General features: G+C 38.2%; 2 protein-coding genes across 3 annotated transcripts; one reads left to right on the top strand and one right to left on the bottom strand.

Annotated features, from left to right (window-relative positions):
• Positions 1-452: 452 nt before the first annotated feature.
• Positions 453-7,566, bottom strand: leprotl1 (leptin receptor overlapping transcript like 1). 2 transcript variants are annotated; one of them, XM_067599986.1, is made up of 5 exons: positions 7,438-7,566; positions 6,704-6,779; positions 5,733-5,919; positions 3,713-3,825; positions 453-1,860 (listed from the first exon to the last, which is right to left on the bottom strand). In XM_067599986.1, coding segments are annotated over exons 1-5 (393 nt in total). In that variant the 5' UTR covers positions 7,454-7,566; the 3' UTR covers positions 453-1,859. The 2 variants fall into 2 exon arrangements, with proteins under 2 accessions (XP_067456087.1, XP_067456086.1); XM_067599985.1 differs by having other exon boundaries at positions 453-3,825.
• A 1,034-nt stretch (positions 7,567-8,600) lies between these two features.
• srp72 (signal recognition particle 72) lies at positions 8,601-20,103 on the top strand. The gene is made up of 19 exons (XM_067599991.1): positions 8,601-8,747; positions 9,962-10,082; positions 10,783-10,903; positions 12,198-12,341; positions 12,640-12,751; positions 12,846-12,877; positions 13,213-13,337; positions 13,507-13,564; positions 13,692-13,823; positions 13,917-14,045; positions 14,583-14,655; positions 15,108-15,172; positions 15,367-15,462; positions 16,213-16,316; positions 16,657-16,734; positions 17,281-17,418; positions 17,570-17,607; positions 17,983-18,142; positions 18,988-20,103. Exons 1-19 carry the CDS (start codon positions 8,648-8,650, stop codon positions 19,166-19,168), a joined length of 2,007 nt encoding a protein of 668 aa, XP_067456092.1. The 5' UTR covers positions 8,601-8,647; the 3' UTR covers positions 19,169-20,103.
• Positions 20,104-20,668: the final 565 nt, after the last annotated feature.

Here is a 20,668-nt window from a genome sequence, read left to right on the forward strand (position 1 = left end):
TTAAGTACATATGTAATTGAGATTGATTTTTTTATTTTTATTTTTTTAAATACATTTCCAAAACTTTGTCTTCTTTTTATGGTCAAAAAAGTACATTTAATGCATTTTGAATTAAGTCTAAAACCCATCAAGAGTGTAAAAGGTGACGGGGTCTGAATACTTGAAGCAACTGTACAAAAAAATAATAATTAGTTAAAATGAAAACATCCACTTAATTGCTGATGTCAGTGCATCAAGTTCACCAATCTTCAATAAGTTTATGTATAAAATGACCTTTTCACACTCGACATGTTTCAATTTCTTGTGCCGCTCACCAACAAGCATGCAAAATAACATCAGATAAACTTATTTCCTGTGAAGTCTTGAGTCTCATCTGATGTGGTCTCATGAGCAAAGCGAAGGCATTCGTAGTCATTCAAAGGAGAGGATGTTCAAAAATGGCGTTTATTTAAAAAAAAACAACAACAACAAAAAAAAAAAAAAACCCCACCATGCTGACTTCTGCCTCTTGAACACAAAAGTTGTAGATAGAAAATGGCGTTGGGACATTTGACATGAAGCGTCCTATAAAATAAATAAATACAACATCCTCTCAGATCTGTAAGAGCAAAAAAACAAACAAAAAAAAAACATAACATCTCTCTCTTAAAAACAGAAACACAGAGGAAAACCCATCCCACAGTTACACACCAGAGGAGGAGAAAACATCGGACTACGAAACAAAGTCAGAAAACATTTTGACGTGTTTAGCTTAAAATACATACAGTGTCGTACAGACGTTCACACAATATGGAAGTTACCCTGCTTGTCAAACAACAGGCTTACAGATCACCACCAGTGGGTTCATCTACTGTTAAGAGCATGTTCACTTAGATTCAAAGTGGTGTTACATAATAATAATAATCATAATAATATGCAAATATCATGTCAGTAGTTTTGAACAATAGCTTGCTTAAATATGTTTTCAACTGAGGCTAAAAAGCTGCCGTCGTTCTGGTGCTTTTAATACAATCAACGCCTTCACTGAGGTTGTGATCTCTGGAGGAGTCGGCTAACGGATAACAGAGACATGCAGAGTGTTAGTGACCGTTTGTAGTGCAACAACCCAGATGTCAGTTAATACTTTGTGAGCCATGAGTTCCCTCGTCAGATTTTTTTTGTTTTTTTTAATATAATTTATAAAAGAAAAAGATCTGAGGCTAAAGGATGAGTTCGAATCTACCGTAATACATGTGCAACTATTAAATTAATCAGCAACTGTTTTGATACTTTATTGATCCCTTGGAGTCATTTTTTTTTTTTTTTAGAAAAAAGTAAAAATTCTAAGGATGTCATCTTGAGCTTTTGGTGACATGTTTCACCATTTTCTGATATTTTATAGATCACACAACTGATTAATTGAGAAAATAAACAACAGATTAAGTGATAATGAATATAATCCTTAGCTGCAGTGCTAAACCATTAAAATTTTGGCCTGATGGCATCAATGGAAAAGTCAAGAGATCACCAAAGTCAGTAGGATTCATCCTCTGGGACCTCTGAAAATGAACCAGTGTCTACTTAAGACTCCTCATCACAGGTTATGTCGTGGCCATAATGTGGAAATAAGTTCAACAGTTCGACCACAGAGTGATGTTTCCTTCTCAGATTTGTCTTATTTGGTGGATTTTTAGAGGTCTGAGAGGGTGAAAGTATCCAATATCAGATTAAAATCATCTGGTGACCTTTCAGATGTATCTTAAGGACTCCTTGGGGATCCCAGCTCATAGGTTGGGAATCACTGCTTTAACGTGTTGGAAATCTGCTGTGTGTGGAAACCCATGGTGGAAGTGCATTCTGGGCTGGCCTACGATAGGTTATCTATGAAATGATGGGACAAAAATAAAACAAATTACAATTACTTTCATTTAAAATCATCAACAATACATTTTTCATCTCCCAGAGAGCACATATTCAAACTGAGCTTCCAGAGAAATCAAACAAACAACAAAACCAACATCCAAAAAAGGAAACACTCAACCCTCCATTCAACACGGCGGCGCAGCGACGAGGCAGCAGATGCTTAATTCCTCGTTTAGCTACGGCTAATGCAGTTAAACATGACAGCAGACTGGAAAGCTGCACCTGACTGACTGCAGGGCCCCCGTCGTTCCCCCAAGAGCTGCAACAAATCAACCTACAATTTCCTTCACATAGTCCGGACATAAATTATTTTTTTTTTTATCCTGGAAATGCTGGTGTGAAGAAATGCGATGGCATGTTGGCCAAAATGTGGACCGAATGTGCTTCTAGAGAGGAAATGTAACACTAAACACCGACCATAATCGCTGGATTCTTTTACTTGGAAGGGGTCACGTTTAAAAGCTTAAGGGCTGTTAGTGTCTTGAACAGGCCTCGGTTATATAAGTAGCCCAGGTCTTAGCTTGGCCGCATTTTCCAACAAGGCTGCTGTCCTCAAAGCTAATCCTACGCTAGCTGGCGGCTACTGCAGGCTTTTCATGCTCTCTTGACCTGACGAGGCAAGTCTAACCCATACTTACAGTGAGGTAAGAGCTATCATATGCAACAAAAAAAAAAAAAAAGAAGAAGGTGAATAAGCAGCCTGCATCCATTTGCCACCTGAGAAACCACCGAGTCAGTTTAATTTGATCTCTGTGGTGACGGGTCAGGGTGTCGGTGTGAATCCTCTCCTGCAGGTTCAGGAGAGGAAACAAACGCTCACACGCCGCTCCTGAACAGCATCTCCTTGTTTTGTGTGATGAGAAACAGAAAGGACACGTTGCTGAAAAGACAACTGATTTAAAACCCATGTAACAGGGTTTGAAATATGTGTGTGTGAGGGGGGGGGGGTTTGGTGGCAACAGCCTGACACTTTCACACACACGCACTCTCACTCTCTCACACACTCACACATTGATCATTTGTTCACAGCTTAGGCGTTGTAACATTAAACAAGCAGAAAGCGGACAAAAATCTGCAGTCCATCAGCTGAGTTTTCACCTTTTTGCTGTGACAAAAAAAAAAAATCAAAAACACAACACACAGGACCGTTTCTGTCCCGTGACAAATGGAAACAGCTGTTTCTCATGGTGAGTGGTGAAATCCGAGCTCATATTGTGCAGATTTTTCTATCAGTTTTCTTGCTGATTTCCACTTGACTCAGCATTTAGACTGGAAATGGACACCCATCTGTGTTCTTACATAGAAAAGAGATTATTTTTCTATCTTTTCAGAGTATCTGCTAAATGGTAGAAAAGGACGCCGGACGACCTTGACACCGTCCTTTAAGATCAGATCGAATCTTCTTAAGACATTCAATTGGATTTTTTTTTTTTAAAACATTTTTTTTTTTTTTAAACAGATAACACAAGTGGTTTCGTCTTCCAACACTCAAAATGAAAACACAGATGGGAGAAAACTCACAACATGAAAAGTCAGAGAGCGAAAGTTCAAATGAGGAAAAAAATCCAACTGAAAGTCAGCATATTCCATCCACCTCGTGTCACTTCAGTATGATGCAGGCGGTAAAAAAAAAAAAAAAAAAAACCCAACAAAAGAAACAAAAAAAGTATTGCACTGGTTTGGTGTGAGTCTATGGATGGGCGGTCATCATATAAATAACAACAACAAGAACCAAACAGTAATACCAATAATAATTGTAACGCTAATAAAAACAGTTCAGACTAAGGTCCCCCTCCCTCTGCTGTTTTACCACTGCTGCCAACTGAAGTCGTCGTTGGATCCGAAGACCAGGAAGAAGCCCAGGATGGTGGCGAAGATGACTACGTTACCCGTTAGCACGAGCGCGCACGCTCCCCAGGCGATCTGTGAAACAACGCATCAATAATTCAGGTTAACAAATGTTGCTGCCTGCTGCGGCACGTTATTTAGGCCAAAAAATCTGGTGGATGTCAACAGTTTACAGAACGGTTTCTGTGTGTGTGCTGCTCTACGGTTGTATATTCAGGACACACAGCAGGACGGGATGTTAACAGCAGCCGTCAGCCAAATGCTAAACAAGTGCTGCGGTTAGTACATCCGTCTGCCCTGTCGGCTCCTCTGATGTGTAGAAAAACAAATAAGTTTATGATTATTTTATTGATTTTTCTTCTCTCATAATGGCAACTGAGTGTCCAATTAGCACATCTAACTACATTATAATCAAACAGACACCTCAGATTATCTGCTGCTGTGACTTTTAACCGTCTTTACAATAAGAACTACACCTGTTGGAGAGGAGCCGAAACCCTGAAAATCTTTAGACTTCTGTGTTTAATTAAGTTCCTTTAAAGGGGACATATCAAGCTTTTTGTGTTTTTGTCATTTATATGCTGTTATAATGTCAAATGTTCATGTTAAACATAGTCAAAGTTCCAAAACTTGAGGTTAAAAATGCTCCCTGCAAGAAGAAAGCCAGGGCTTCAGCCTGCTCTCAATGCTCTGTTTGAAGTGCGGTTTTTTTAACTTTCCTGATGAAATGACGTCAGGTCGTCAATGCATGTCTATAAACAGCCGTCTGTTTGTTTGTTGCTGAGGTTTTTTGCATTGTCCACTCTCATATTTCGGATCAGATTCGGGCTCAAACATGTAGGGATGTATTTGAGAAGTTTCCACTTCATGTAAAGGACAAGAAAAAGAAGTGAAATCCTACTACTAAAGTTTTTTTTTTAACATAGCCTCCTGAGCTAGATGAAGCTTTCTGAAGCTGACCAATCAGAACAGAGTGGGCTCATCGGAAGGGAGGCCTTAAAGAGACAGGAGCTAAAACGGCCTGTTTCAGACAGAGGCTGAAATGAGGGGCTGCATAAAGAGCCAGTATAAGATAAATAAGGAGTTTTTTTGAACTATAAATCATGCAAAGATATTCCAGAATAAAAATATAGACCTGGAAATGTGCACGATATGTCCCCTTTAAACCTGCATTAAATTATTTTTTGGCAACACAACACATTATCATCTTTTAAAGTTAATGTTGGAAAATAGTAACTTATTTACACATCCAGCAGATACAGAGCAACATTTGTAGTCTTTTGACAAGTACAAGTCCAATATTTATTCTCATTTTAGCTGTTTTTGTCTCTCCCAACTCTTAAAGGAAATATCCACTATGTTCACCAGCTAGTCGCTAACTTTTTATTCCGTTTGATGCCGATAAGGTAGTGAATGTGGGTTTATCAGAGGTGGACACACAGTTGATAAGAGCACTTTTACAGTTAAGTTGTAAAAACCAAAACAGTGAGCAGAAGACACTAAAACACTCCATAAAGTTGGAGGAAACGGCAGAGGTGGGTGAAAATCATCAGCGGGTTTATCAGTACGCTCAACACCTTTCATATTACACAGAGCTTTAGATCTTGTCTTGGTTCTGTAATGAATTAATATTCTGGTAAACACAGGATGTCGTGGTGGGACATGAGAAGAGGAGAGGCGGTTGAACAGTGGGTGTGTTCAACCAGAGTAAACAGAAAGTTATTTTGAGCTCTACAAGTTCTAGATGTGTCAAGATGAAACATGACAGTTTAAGAGGTGAAGTTCCAGTGAGCACTAATGTTAATAGCAGGAAGTTTCCAACACTTTCCAAGAGATTTTCATGTTTAATTTTGTATTTTTTCTTGCAGTAAATTTATGGTAAAGTATGTAGAACAAAGTGAAAAAAAGTCATGTTTTGTTTCATCATGTTGTCACACTCGAGGCGTCCCTCTAGCCCGCAGTAAGAAGCTACCGTGACTTACTACTTCAGCTCTTGCGAAGACGATGGGCAGGCCGAAGGCTGAAATGACGATGCCCGTCGTGAGGAAGATGGCCAGCTCTTTGCAGGCGTTGCTGGCCGAGTCTGTGTCGTCGACCACCCTCCGCGAGATGCAGTAAGGGATGGGAGAGAGGATGTAGAAGAAGAGGAGGAACAACGGCCAGTATTTGCTGCAAAGAGAGAAAGAGAGAGAGAGACAGATGTAAGGGATAAGTACTCTCATGCTGGGATGATAAAAGATGCAGTCAAGTGAATCCAAGGATGAAGGAGTAACCACTGTTCAGCGCTCAGTACACTATCTAACTTCACAGGTGTTTTTTTTATGAGACTGGAGCTACATTTCTACATTCAAGACTCACTAGCTCACATTTTTTATATCGATTCCAATATTGGTATTTGATTTTTAATTTGAAATCTGATAATTATGTAGCAATAATAAACCTTTTTTGATAATGATCAGATTTAAGCTTGGTTATTCAGTGAGACTGAGTTGAACAGTAACATTAATACAACTAAAAAAAAAAAAGGTAAGATAAGAACAATAAGACTAAAATATATTTTAAAAACAGCATTATAGCTTAGCTTTCCATTTTTTTAGGGTTTTTTTTGGGAGTTTTTCCTTATTCGAATCAATGGTCTGAGGACAGAGGATGTTGTATTGCTCTGCAGACTGTAAAGCCCCCTGAGGCAAATTTGTGATTGGTGATATTGGCCTATAAAAATAAAATTCGCTTGACTTGACTTGCAGGTCAGTATTAAAGACCCAGCAGCTCATTTTTTTTGCCCCAGAAACCCAAAAGTAAATTAATCCAGTCATGCATTCACGCCTGTATTTAGAGCTGTAAACCTGTGATGGGATCACCTCAGGTGCATCTGAGCGCCAAGTGTGAACAGTTTGCCTTCACACCACCCACACACACACACACAGGATGTGGTGGTGATGGTAGTACTTACTCGTACACAGGGAGGGCACATCCTAGCATGAGGAACATGAGGCCGATGGCCCCTCCAAAGGACAGGCTGATGAGAGCTGAAAGAGAGACAGAAGAGAGGGGAGGGTCAGCATGAGCGGGGAGAGAGCTCCTTTCTGAATCTGCGTGTGTGTATGTGTGTGTGTGTGTGCAGAGACCCTCAACAATGTGATCATGGCAGCAGCAGGGCCCCTAGCTATTGTATCATGTGATGAATCAGCTGATTTCACGTGTAACAGTTACATTAACAATCTAAGCCTTGCTGTGCAATTAAGGGGCTTATTTTAAACTCTGAAAGCAGTGCAGTCATCAAAATAGGCAGCTCAGTTTCAACAAGCACAGCATCTCAATTGGCGACTGTGTAATTGCTGAAGTTAAGGTGCAGCTAGCATTAGCTTATTAACGATTACTATTACGTTATAATACCACAAAAGAGGGAGTGTCATTAAATACGGTATCATAATGCATTATGTCATGGCTGCAGTAAACTACCATCTTAACGTCGGTGTGTATTTAACTGGGTTGACCGAGACAAGGGAGTGCAAGGTTTGGAGCTAATGCTAACTGTACTGGCCCCGCGGCTCTACTTCTTCGCCGTTAGCTAGCTGATGATGACAAACGCATCCATCACTCTCCTACACATTTTTGCCACGGTGACATTAATGGTTCCGGGATTTTGGTGCTTTCGAGAGGAAATGAAAAGTTCAATTCGCTTACCTTTAATCCCGGCCATTTCTCCTAGACAACAGCTTGACACACAGCCGTGGTGAATGACAACAGTGCCCCCTCCTCGGCTGACTGAGACTGAACCTCCAACCCTGCCTGCTGTGCTGCCTTCAATGGGCTAGTACAAATATCGGAAATATAATAATCTTTACGTAGACGCTACTGAATAAAAAATGGTACGGCGAATTAGCGTTTTTATCCCTCCTCCTTTATATTGTTTTGTTTTTATTGAATGTAAAAAAAAAAAAAGCTTCTTGCGACGGAGCCCCTAAAGTCTCGAAAGATGACACTCTTTTATCTTGTGCAAACAAGATAAGGACCTTGTGCAAATAAGTTATTTTCTTGTGTGCACACGATAATAACTTGTTTGATAATCTACTATAAATTCATATGCGTCTCTAAATTCAGATGCACAAGGCGCAAGTTTTATTTTCATCTCGGAATATCATTCAGTGAAATTATTGCTGCTCTTGCACATTAGGAAAAGGAAAAAAAAAATAAAGGGCTGCAGGGCATCCATACGAAAATCCATTCATAAATAATTTATAAACATTTGTAACTGCAGACTTAAATTATTTTAAGCAGACCTAATTACTTAGAACATGTGAAACACTAACATATGGACCCATAATCTGTTTGCACATGTTATTGTCTTGTGTGAACAAGTTATTTTGTTGAATGAATGTGTGTGGCTGGACATTCTTAATTGTTGTATTTCTGTATTTTTAAACTTTGCTTTAAATCGATTTTATCATGCTGATCAATTGCTTTTATGCTGAGGTTAAGCTCCTTGAACTGCCATTGTGTATGAAAAGTGCTATACAAATAAAATTGACTTGACTTGACTATTACTGACAAGCATTTGGTCAATTTGTTAAATCTGGCAAACTCATAGCCTGTATAAAAAATACTCTTTAATATTTACTGAAATCATATTTGCGGACGAAAGTAGAACTTTACAGGTCAGCCATGAAGGCATCATTGATTTGCCTGCGTCATCTCAGTCAACCGTCAATTGAAAACTATATATCTCCAAAATGTTAACGTGTCATGAAATTTAAAACGATATTGTACTTCACTCGTATTCCTCGGTTTGGAGGTAACTATTTATAATTTCACAATTAATTAATTAATATAATTCTTATTAACCCGGATGTGAACGCATTCTTCTTCCGTCGAGCTAAGAGCCCATTCAGCGAAGATGGCGAGCGGAGGGGTCTCCGTGGCTTCGCTCTGGACCGAAGTAAACCGCTGCGGGCAGAATGGAGACTACACAAGAGCCCTGAAAGCTCTGACTAAAAGTAGGAATTAATGTTTAGTCGACGTTGTTCTTAAACTCAGCCGGAGTCTTTCCGTTTCACGTGGCTCCAGTTAGTGGGGCTCACTGGCAAAGCAAGGGCCAGCTGTTAGCATGTGGCTAGGCTAACGGCAGTTGGTCAGCTTCTTGTCAGATCTCACAAACACCGCTTTTGCTTTGTATTCCCATTTATTGCACATAACCGTGTACTTAAGGGATGTAGCTACACGGCAGCTAATGTCTGTATGTTTTATGTGAAGTAATACGTTGATATTTTGCCCCAGAAGTGCGCCGTCGTTTCTTGATTAATGACGTGTCCCTAGCCTGTCAGCTAACTTGTCATCAGCTGCAGTAAAAGTACCAATACAGCAATGTATAAATACTCCATTACAAGTTAATGTTCTGCATGAAAAATCCTGCTTAAGTAAAAGTACATAAGTATTATCAGCTAAATGTAGTTGAACGTATTGTAGTAAAAGTAGTGGTTTGGTCTCTCTGACTGACATATTATAATAAATGACATAATTAGATTATTAACACTGAAGCATCAGTGTGTAAGCATCATGTTATTGTTGTAGCTGCTGGAGGTGGAGCTAGTTTACACTACTTTATATACAGTTAGCTAGTTTAGTCCAGTGGTTCTCAACCTAGGGGTCAGAAGAAAAAATAAAGTTCTGACACACAAATCTGTTTTCAGTTTTTGGACTTTTTCTGTAATCTTTGATTTTCGGTGAAATATTGGATCATTCGAACATTTATTGAAATGAAACCATGTGATAAGTTTAGAAGGAAAAATCACTATTTGATGGAGCTGTTGACAACTCATAGACATCAGAAATGTGACCCTGACTACACACTGCTTTTTGTAAGATGTCAACAGCCAGAAAGGAAAACACTGGTTTCATCTTTAATAATATGTTGTATTTTGAAAGCTTGTTATATTATCCATTGTGTCAAATCCTCTTCTGAAAAGTAACTGAAGCTGTCAAATAAATGAAACTATAATGTTTCCCTCTGAAATGTAGTGGAGTGGAAGTATGAAGTAGTAAGTACCAGAAAATTGTACTTAAGTAAGGTACTTGAGTAAATGTACTTAGTAACTTTGACCACTGGCTTTCAGACAGCTGCTACCGAGTCAGTGAAAAGATTTAATAACTCTTCATCTGTCTTTTTAGTATCCCATTTTCATGTTTTTCTCCTCTTTCTCCTCTATTACAGTTTTGCATGAAAACAGGGACGATGTGACGGCCCTTCACTGTAAAATAGTTTGCCTTGTTCAGAATGGCAGCTTCAAAGAGGCGCTGAATGTCATGAACACCCACTCAAAAGTACTGGGCAGGTAAGTCAACAAACTTTGTTGTGATTGTTTTCTTTTCTTCTTTCCAAAAAGAATGAATTTGGCACTAAAATTACTCTAATTTTAAAAGATATTGACTTGATTTGACTAATTTGTGCAGCTAAACCTCATATCATCTTAAAATGAATGTTTAAATACATTTTTGCACAGAAGGAGGTTTGTGGATTTTGTCCTCCATCACTTGAAAGTACATTATGAATGGATCTCTTAATGGCCAGTTTGATCAGGAGGAATGATTACAGCAAGAAAAACATGTGTCAGTGTTCATTTCAACAAATTATTCTGATTTTCAGTTTACTTTTTCAATTAATCGTTTGCTTGATAAAATATCAGAAAATAGTGTTCAACCAAAGGATAAAAGATATAAAGCAGCAAATCACAATTTTAGAATCTGAAATAAGTAAACATTTGGTGGTTTTGCTGAAATTTCAAAAATGTGCCTAACGATAATGTGATTATCGAAATAGTTGCAGATTATTTCACTGTCAATCAACTAATTACTTAATTGACTCATTGTTTTGGTTACCCATGATGCCGTTTGCTGGACTCTTTTAGTCAAACAAGATCAAAACTGGACACAACTTCTCCAGTTACATCATGCTCTACACACTGAACTAACTAATTATTTCCTACATGCCTTGTTGTTGATGTTTTCTTTTTTTTTTAATCTCTTCTTCATCAGTGAGGTTGTGTTTGAGAAGGCGTACTGCGAGTATCGGCTGAACAGAGTGGAAAGTGCCCTGAAGACCATTGAAGGTGCTCCTGAGCAGACAGACAAGCTGAAAGAGCTCTACGGTCAAGTGGTGAGGCTGTTTGACAAGTAACCAAATGATGATATCACTGAAAGCATTTGTTTTAATGACTGTACACACCTCCTTATTGATGTGAAGCATCATGCAAAAGTTGTCCATATGACTAATATGAGCTCTTGAGTCTGCTGATTATTGATATCTAGTATGTTTAAATATAACCAGATACATGATGAAATTCTTATCAATTATAAAAAATTTCTAAAATGGCATTTAGACACTGATGAGACCCTTCAGAGCCAGGATATCATCATTACTGTCGACCATCATAAGATATATATTTATAGAGATGTGGTTCAGTAGCATTTTATCTGGGAGATTCTTAAACTGATGTGAGGTGATCAGCTAGATAACTTCTCCAGTGAACAGTCGAAACACACAGTCCGGTCGCAGCTCTACAGTGATGTTCTGTGTCTTTTTACTCACAAACAATCTTTGGCTGAAGAGAGGAACCAGCTGCACCGGACTAAAAATGAGAAGCCTGCTACCTTTGCATTTTTAATTACCAATGAAAAACAGAGAGGCAAGGCAGGTTTATTTATATAGCACATTTCAGCAACAGGGCGATTCAAAGTGCTTTACATAAAACATTAAAAGCATCGAGACACAGTGCAAAAGAAATACACTGTAAAAGGACATTTAAATATGTTAAAAACAGTCATTAAAGAGCTGATAGAGCAGAAAAGAAAAACAAGCTAAAATAGAGTAAGACTGGTATAAAATACCTTTGATTTAATCAAAGGCAGCAGCAAACAGAACAGTCTTCAGACTTGATTTAAAAGAACTGAGAGTTGCAGCAGACCAGCAGTTTTCTGGGAGTTTGTTCCAGATATGGGAAGCATAAAAACTCAATCCTGGTTCTCCATGTTTAGTTTTGACAGGAAGCAGACCTGTCCCAGACCATCTGACAGGTCTGGATGGTTCATAACGTAGCAGCAGATCAGAAATGTATTTTAGAGAGGAGAGATGAAAGGTTTGATAAGAGATTCAACGGCATCAGACCTTAACAAATCCAAGTATTTTTCTGACCAGGAACCAGCTTTCGGAACCCCAGTCTCAATATTTATACTAGAATTACCATCAATTAAAGCTTGTAGACAAACCAGTGTAGTATTGGCCAATTATCCAATAGTTGGATTACACTACTTGGACCAAACAATTAATAAATTGTTAGCATCAGCCAGACGCTGTTTCTGTCCACTCTCAACAAGAAACTTTCTAATCACTGAAGCTAATAATATTTATTTCCAGTTAACTGACTGGGTTTGTCTCTGTTTTCACCGTGCAGTTGTACAGACTGGAACGCTACAACGAGTGCAAGTCTGTCTACACGGATCTGATCAGGAACTCCCAGGATGAGTACGAGGAGGAGAGGAAGACCAACCTCGCTGCTGTGGTGGCTGCGATGAGTCAGTGGGAGAAGACCCCGGTGGTAAACATCCCTCTACAACATTAACATTTTGGGCTTTTTGTTTATATGCTTCCCTGTGTTGTTGATCAGGTCTGTGTTAATGTTTAGTCTTTGAACTTAAGGCTCTCTGAGAGAAACTTAAACCAGTTTTTGTTTAAAGTTAAAATTCCCTTACACTAGGCAAGTATAAAGTGGTTTAGTCACAACACAGAATGTTAATAGATTGTTATGTCTCAGTAACAGTGTCAACATGCAGATTGATATGCAAATATTTTGCTGTGTAACTTTAAGATGACGTGTTTTATTTTCCTCTCTGCAGGAAGATTTGGGTCTTCCTGAGTCGACGTATGAGCTGTGCTACAATGCTGCCTGCGATCTAATTGGCCAGGGTCAACTTACAGAGGCTTTGAATAAACTACAACAAGCAGAAGGTCAGTCCCAGTCTACCTTCACTGTAGAGTTTCTATATATATTTTTCTAATCCATTTTCTGATTTGACATTAATCAATTGTTTTTGTTTTTCAGAGCTTTGCAGGATTTCATTGGCAGACGATTCTGTGAGTGTTTCTACTTTCCTAAAACACTCGAGTGTCTGTTAAGTTTTGTCTGTTTTTATTTCTTTTGTGTTCTTCTTCATCCATAAAACACTGGAAGATGCTTCAGAAACAATGATGACGACATAAACTTTTGGGCTTTTATGTTGTTGTGCGTTGATGTAGCAAATAATGAAACGGCATGAACGTGGACACTGTATGAAAAAGAAATGTAGTCATTTGTTGGACTTGATGAGCATTGAAGAGGCCTTAAGAACTTTCGATTTCCTCTATTAAGAACTCCTGGTTTTTTACCTTTCGGGGATAATCACCGTCATTGCTGACATTGTTTTTTGCAGGACGTAACTGAGGAAGACATCGAGTCGGAGTTAGCCGTCATCCATTCTCAGATGGCGTATGTCATGCAGTTACAAGGTCGGACAGAAGAAGCCCTGCAGCTCTACAACCAGGTCATCAAGCTCAAGTGAGTGAAAATGTAATTAGAAATGTAATTTAGAAACAAAGGAAATAGTTTAAAAGGCATTTTAAAGACCATATACAAGCTGTAGTTAGGAGTGTTTTAAGTATGTCAACCATTCAGGTGTCAAATAGATATTCCATAATATGCTCTAATTGTCTGATTTTAATTTTAGACCATCAGATGTGGGGCTGCTCGCTGTGACTGCCAACAATATCATTACAATAAACAAGGTGGGTAGATGACAAGATAAACCTCAGATTATCTCTCTTCCAACTAAACACTCTCATTTCTAAAATCCTGAATCGTTGGAATTTGAAAGTGTAATCCCTTCTGGATCATACGTGTGTGTCCTCGCAGGACCAAAATGTGTTCGACTCAAAGAAAAAGGTGAAGCTGACGAACGCGGAGGGTGTCGAATACAAGCTGGCGAAGAAGCAGCTGCGGGCGATAGACTTCAACAAAGCCCTGCTGGCCATGTACACTAACCAGGTATGTTACAGCGATGGCTGGATGGATTTACCAGGATCTTTGATGTGATTATGGATCACAAGTTATTCACGGGTTGCTTTTTGCCGTCGACAGGCCGACCAGTGCAGGAAACTGTCATCCAGCCTTCAGTCTCAGAACCCGGGTCACCCGCGACCCGTCCTGATCCAGGTGGCTCAACTGTGCAGAGAGAAGCAGCACAGCAAGGCCATAGAGCTGCTGCAGGTACAGATGACTGCTGACTGATGTGAGCCTGATTCACATCCTAACAAACACAAGTCGGTTTTTAATGTCCTTCAAACAATTCGTCTGGACTGTCAGGCATGAAGATAAAATGCAACAGTTCATCAAGATTAAGAGTCTATAGCCATGCTAGCAGATCTGTGAGGCGGTGCTTTGAGCTAAATGCTAACAATGACAATGCTAACAGCAATGTTAGGAAGGTGTAACATTTACCATGTTCTCTATTTTAGTTTGGTGTATTAGCATGCTAACATTGCTGCAGCTAAAGAATAAAGTAGAGCTAACAAATACATCTTTTGACCTGATGATGATTAAATGTCACCTGATCATCAGGTCATCCTGGCGGAAAAGATTATCTGTACTAAATTTCATGGCAATCTATCCAGTAATTGTTGGACGGAAGTGTTTAACTCATCGACAGACAGATGTAGTCATCACAAGACACATGGCTAAATAAACCAGAACCTCTGCTCTGTATTTTCTAAAACATGCTAATTGCTTTCATGTTTGCTTTTTCAGCAATTCTCAGATCAACATCCAGAGAGCGCATCAGGCATCAAACTGACAATGGCACAACTCTATTTAGTACAAGGTACTGTTATGTTTTCACACAGATATTATGGTTTGTTATAGTTTCATGTCTCCACAAAGACTCTGTGATAAACATCTGCAAATTCATAATGTTTACCTGTTCTCTCTGTTGGTTCAGGATATTTGAAATTTAATTGTTAAGCTTCATAGACCAAACAATCTTAACTACTGTTTGCATGTTTTACTAAAAACTCTTTTCACATGATTATCAGATTGTTTAAGAATCAAGAAGTACTAAATCTAATCACACAATCTGACATTTTTTCACTAAACCGGTGCTCGGATTGATTTGTTTATCAGCTGCAAGCTTTGATTTCAAATGATTCAATTGTAATAAGTTAAGTTACATAATGGGCTTTTTCCGTGGACACAAAGGCTGCGTTTGTTTTATTCTAATCAGAGCGAGTTTGTGTGCAGACTTTTAATCACAATGGACTTGATTTCGGTCCTCAGGTCACGTAACAAAAGCCTGTGATGTCCTGAGGTCCATCGAAGAGTTCAAGTACAAATCAGGGATGGTAAGTCTGAAATTGAAACAATATTATAACTCATACTGTTTGAACTTTTGATGATTTTTATTCTACAACAGTCTCTATCAGTGATGAATGGTTGGTTATTTCTTTTAGTGCTAATTTATGACCGTTATCAGTGTAAAATCAACTGAATGTCACCTCTTACATCATCCACCTAAACTGTGTCGTTGGCTCTGCAGATTTCAGCTCTGGTAACGATGTACTCCCACGAAGAAGACATCGACAGCGCTATTGACATTTTCAAACAAGCTATTGAGCACTACCAGTCCCAACAGGTTTGTGTCTCGTGTTTTTTTTGGGTTTTTTTTTTTTTTTTACCTCACAGCAGATTTGACGTGTGCAGCTGGATATCAGTGATAGTAATAACATTTGGAAGTGGCATTATCTCTTTTATTTACAGCAAAAATCTGCAATATTATTATTTACACACATATAAATATATCTTTCTAGTTCTGAACACTGGTAAATGTTTCCTCCAAGTGTCAGAAAATGATGCATTTTATGTTTCCAGTTTTTGAAAACTCATTTAATTATTTATTGTAATTCTGTTTGTCTTGTCTTGAGTTTTTTAGTGGAGGTCTTTATGGAAGCTTTTAGCTTCCTTCCTCTCCTGCACAAGTGTTTTCACTTTGAATTCATGTATAGCTGAGTATATGTAGGTAAAACTGTGATGTCATTCTGTACAAACCAAATCATATATTTTCTAGGATAACAAAATATATATATAAAATTAAAATTGTTTGGAATAAACAGAAATAGAGTTGAGTAACAGAAGCGATGAGAGACACCTACAGAAACTCAGGATTAATCATCAGAACATGAAGGAAAGTCACTACAGCTCTCTTTAATAGACGAGCTGTTATGGGGAAAAAGCACAGCAGTGGATACTTAACAGAGAAAATATAAAAACAAAGATGGAGACAAATGAATCTTGTAGATCATCACGGGTAGTTAAATCTGTGAATACATCAGTCGTCTAACACAAGCCAACACAAGTAATCGGTCTTTTCCTTCTTCCTCTGCAGCCTGGATCCGCTGCACACTTGGCTCTCGTACGAGAAGCTGCCAATTTCAAACTGAAGTACGGACGGAAAAAAGAAGCCATTAGTGATCTGGAGCAGCTTTGGAAGTGAGTCACGGCCGTCCAGTTCGACATGTGTGAAGTATTTTTGGGAGGGAAAAAACATTAATGTTAAATCTCACAGCTGTTGATTCTGCTGTTTGTTCAGTCAGATGTCAAGTAGCTTCAATATGTATCAAGCCTTTTAACAACATGAGAAAAGAAACTTGTGAAGGCAAAGCATTGATTCATTTACATATTTAATGCACACACCGACTGACCTTTAACCTTTCCATTTTTATGTGTGTTACTTTATGTTTCGTCAGGTGTCAGGATGGTCATTTTAACTGCAACAGTTTCTTCTTTTACAACGATGACGGTTATTTTTTTTTTGCTTTTCTTAAAACAGGCAAAACACCAACGACATCCACACACTGGCACAACTCATCTCGGCGTATTCTCTGGTGGACACGGATAAAGCCAAATCGTATCCTTTCACCTAACGAGATGTTTGAAATGGAAGAAACAAGTAGTTTATGAAGTGTTTCAGTTGTTTTTAAAGCAGAAATCTCTCATTTTAGCTTCTCAAATGTGAAAATTTGCTGCTTTTCTCTGTGACATAATTATCTTTAGGTTGATATGTTCTAGACAAAATGATTAATAGAGAAATAATCAGCAGATGTTTGTTACAACCTCAGAAGACACGCCACAGATGTTGATCCAGGATCTGATCTTCTGTTGGGTTCAAAGTTAGTTTCAAAGTGCTGTGAGGTTTGGAGCTCCATCAGGTATCATTCAGCCTGACTGATCCATAACGTGCCTCTGCTTTTGGTTATATATGCAGTAAAGTCAACATGGCATTCCTTACAATAATAATGCAAAATGCTGATGGAAGACGAGCAGGACCAGGTCACTTTGATAACTCAGGACGCTTGTGATTGTGCAAAAGAAGTACATTTTAAATGCCAGTGCATGAATTGTTATATACTGTATATATATATCAAAGGGTTAAGTCCTGAGCGTTCCTCTCCAGCCTCAGCAAACACCTACCGTCTCCAGACACGATGTCTTTCAACGTGGATGTGGATGAGCTGGAGAACTCCCACGGAGCCACATACGTCAGGAAAAAAGCTGCAAAGGTCCCAGGAGAAAACCTTCCCAAAGAACAAGGGTAAACACTCAGTGTTCTCAGAGTATCGGCTCATTTCTGTATTCACATCCAGTGGATTTTTGCTGAAGATGCACAGGTGTAGCAGAGTGTAACGATAAACTTTCACCTCATTAATCCTAATATGTCTGTTTTTTTTGTTGTTGTTTTACAGCCAAGGTGATGTCAAAAAGAAGAAGAAGAAAAAGAAAGGTATGCTATTGTTTTACCTGTGAATCAAATACTGTGGGACATGTAGTTTATATCCAAAGTGGGATATCATCCACTTTTTAGGAAGAAAACGGCACTCGAAATAGAGTAAAACAAATTCTGAGTTTCTTAAAGTCTTTATTTACAGTTAAAATGATTATAAATGAATTTGTGATACAATTGACCCTCAACAATATTGGTAGAATTATTTTCTCTTATACAAGAGCTTTTTAAGCTATACTGTGGTTTATTATAGTAATAGTGTCTTAAAGACACTTTAAGATAATACAGCATGTACAGATCTGTCCCGTTCATGTTATCACCTTGTTTTGGGGCCAAGTGCTACCTTTCAGTGATTCCTCCTGATCTTCCTCTTAGGCAAATTACCCAAGAACTACGACCCCAAAGCGACCCCTGACCTTGAGAGGTGGCTGCCCATGAGAGAGCGTTCCTACTACAGAGGCAAGAAGAAGGGAAAGAAGAAGGAGCAAGTAGGAAAAGGCACACAGGGAGCGACGGCAGGAGCTTCAGCCGAGCTGTGAGTAAACTCCAGATGCTCATCACCTGCCAGTAAAACTGTCTGGGTGCAATTTACCGTCACTGAAGCAGAGTAATCAACTCCACTAATGGCGGAAAAGAACCTGCGAGATTGTCCTTTTGTTTCCCTGCCAATGAATCCTCAGTGGAGATCTGCAGCTGCTGCTGAAACAATTTCTGTTGTTTTAGCCAAAACGAAAATTATTCAGTTTCACCCAAAGGAGAGTTACATACGCCAGGAATTTCATAACTGACTGCTGATTTTATTGATCATTTTTGTTAATCTGTAATATTTCAGATTTCAAAATGACCTTTCATCATGACTTTAACTTGATAACGAGGCAAATTATATTTGACCGTTTTTAAATATGTTTTTTGAGTTGTAATGTTTCTGTTGAAGTATTGACCATAATGCTGAAAAAATAGCTGATTTGGTGATTACATGATTGGTTATATGAACAAAAAAAAAGACAAATGACAACAGTTGTTAGTTCCAGTTTCTCAGTTGTGGAGATAATTTGCTTTTGTCTGTTTTTATACAATATTAATTTATATTATTTAAAATGGAATCATTTAGAGTTTTAGACCACTGGTCAAACAAAACCAAATATTCTTGTACATTTGTCACTATCTACAGACATTTTATGAACTTAAGGATTAATAATAATCTAATAATAATAATAATCTAATAAATGATCTAGAGACTAATCAATAATAAAAACATTCAAATGCAGCCTCAGTTGACAATTTCAGGTGTGAAATTTTCCCAGAATGAACAAATATTTCCAGAGATCAACCCCATTCCCATTCTGATTTATTTATATTTTGTCTTTTTCTATGTTCCAGTGACGCCAGTAAGACAGCCAGTAGTCCCCCTACCTCCCCGAGACCAGGGTCCGCAGCCGGCTCATCTACAGCCGCCTCCAGCAACGTGGTCCCCCCACGACAGCAGAAACCCGCAGCCTCGGGGGCCACTCGCAAGAAGGCACCACAGAAGAAGAAGAAGGGAGGCAAAGGAGGCTGGTAGTCAGAGGGAAGCAACATCTGTATGGTCGAGGAATCACTAAGACATCATAAGCTTTTCAGTTTTTTATTTCTTTTATTATTTTTTTTCCATTCATTCAAATCTGTAAAACCAAAATGTCCCCTGTTGCTCTTCTACACCGTTAAATCGTCTTTTAAAAGTACAGAAGAGAAAATGAAATGGCCCCAAAATCTCACCAGGATGTTTTTTTCTTTCCTTTTTTTTTTTTTAAAGGGCAGTTCAACTGAAATCAACTTTTTTTGTTGCTTTGCAAAAACATATGTGTCCTGAAATGTTTCTGTTTTTAATTTGTTTTGAGTCGTGACCTTTTGAGGTCAAGGTCAAACGAACAACAGAAAGCTTTGCAGATATGATGAATGTTTTATTAAAAGGTCCAATGAAAGGAAAAGTGTTTTCTGTGCTGTTCCCTGCTGTTCTCGGGTGTATGTTATACTCCAAATGTGTATTTAAAAAAAATATATTTTGAGACATCTTGCAGATTTACACCCAGTAAAATGTTAGGAAAGATTTTTGGATCAGTCGAGTTTAAAGTTGCGTCCCTCCTGGTATCAAACCACTTTATGGAGTCCTCTTTTCTTCATTTAATAATTAAGAAAATTGAATTTATTGTCATTTTTCGGGTTGCCCTCATCTTGATACTGTTCATTTATTACTGTTAAATCCTGTTTAAGGACCTTAAGGATGTTTTAGGAACACAACTGCTTTTGCAAGGTAACATGAAGTTCAGTCGTGTCAGAACTGTCCACAAATACTTCTTGGCTTTGAGGTTTAGGATGTCGTACTCTGTCTGAATGCATCATGTGTCTTTAATTGCAATGATGCAGTGTTAAATTATATGTATTTTTGAAGCCCTGTGTTAAGTCTAAATTCAAGTAAAAGAACTTTAAGTCTTAATAAAAATCTTGACAGTCACACAACTCCTGTGTTATTTGTAGCAGTATTTCATCCTTAAATTAAGTGAGTTTCTGTAGAAGAGAGAATAATTATGTTCACATTGCTTTTGTTCAGTATCAAACCAAACACTTCACAGCAGCTACTCGTGACCATCGGAGGGTCTGTGAAGAGAATTCAAGGACATGAATGAATTGAGACATTAGTTTGTATGAATTTTGTTTTATTCTGCACACAATGTCCTGATTTTTAGTCCTTTATGTGCAGCATATAGTATGTATGTAACAGCCTTTTTACAATTTTCCTGACATAAGCCTTCACTGAGTTAAAGGTTTAAATTAATCAGTTTAAATCCAAACTCTGGATTCTGTAGACAGGTGGTTCAAATGGAGGTATTTTGAGGACTCATTCAGGTTTTCCCTTTTTATAGTTTATTAATTGGTGCACATTAATTTTTAATTCAAAACTTCTCATCCATATGACCCATGTGGAGATCTGTTGTAGCATACAAGAGTAAAAAAATATATAGTTTATATTGCTGTAGCAGCAGTTTTGATGAGTTTTGCTTGATTGGTTATTTGTCATAATGGA

This window comes from Thunnus thynnus, chromosome 9 (assembly GCF_963924715.1).
Source record: "Thunnus thynnus chromosome 9, fThuThy2.1, whole genome shotgun sequence".
Taxonomy (NCBI): Eukaryota; Metazoa; Chordata; class Actinopteri; order Scombriformes; family Scombridae; genus Thunnus; species Thunnus thynnus.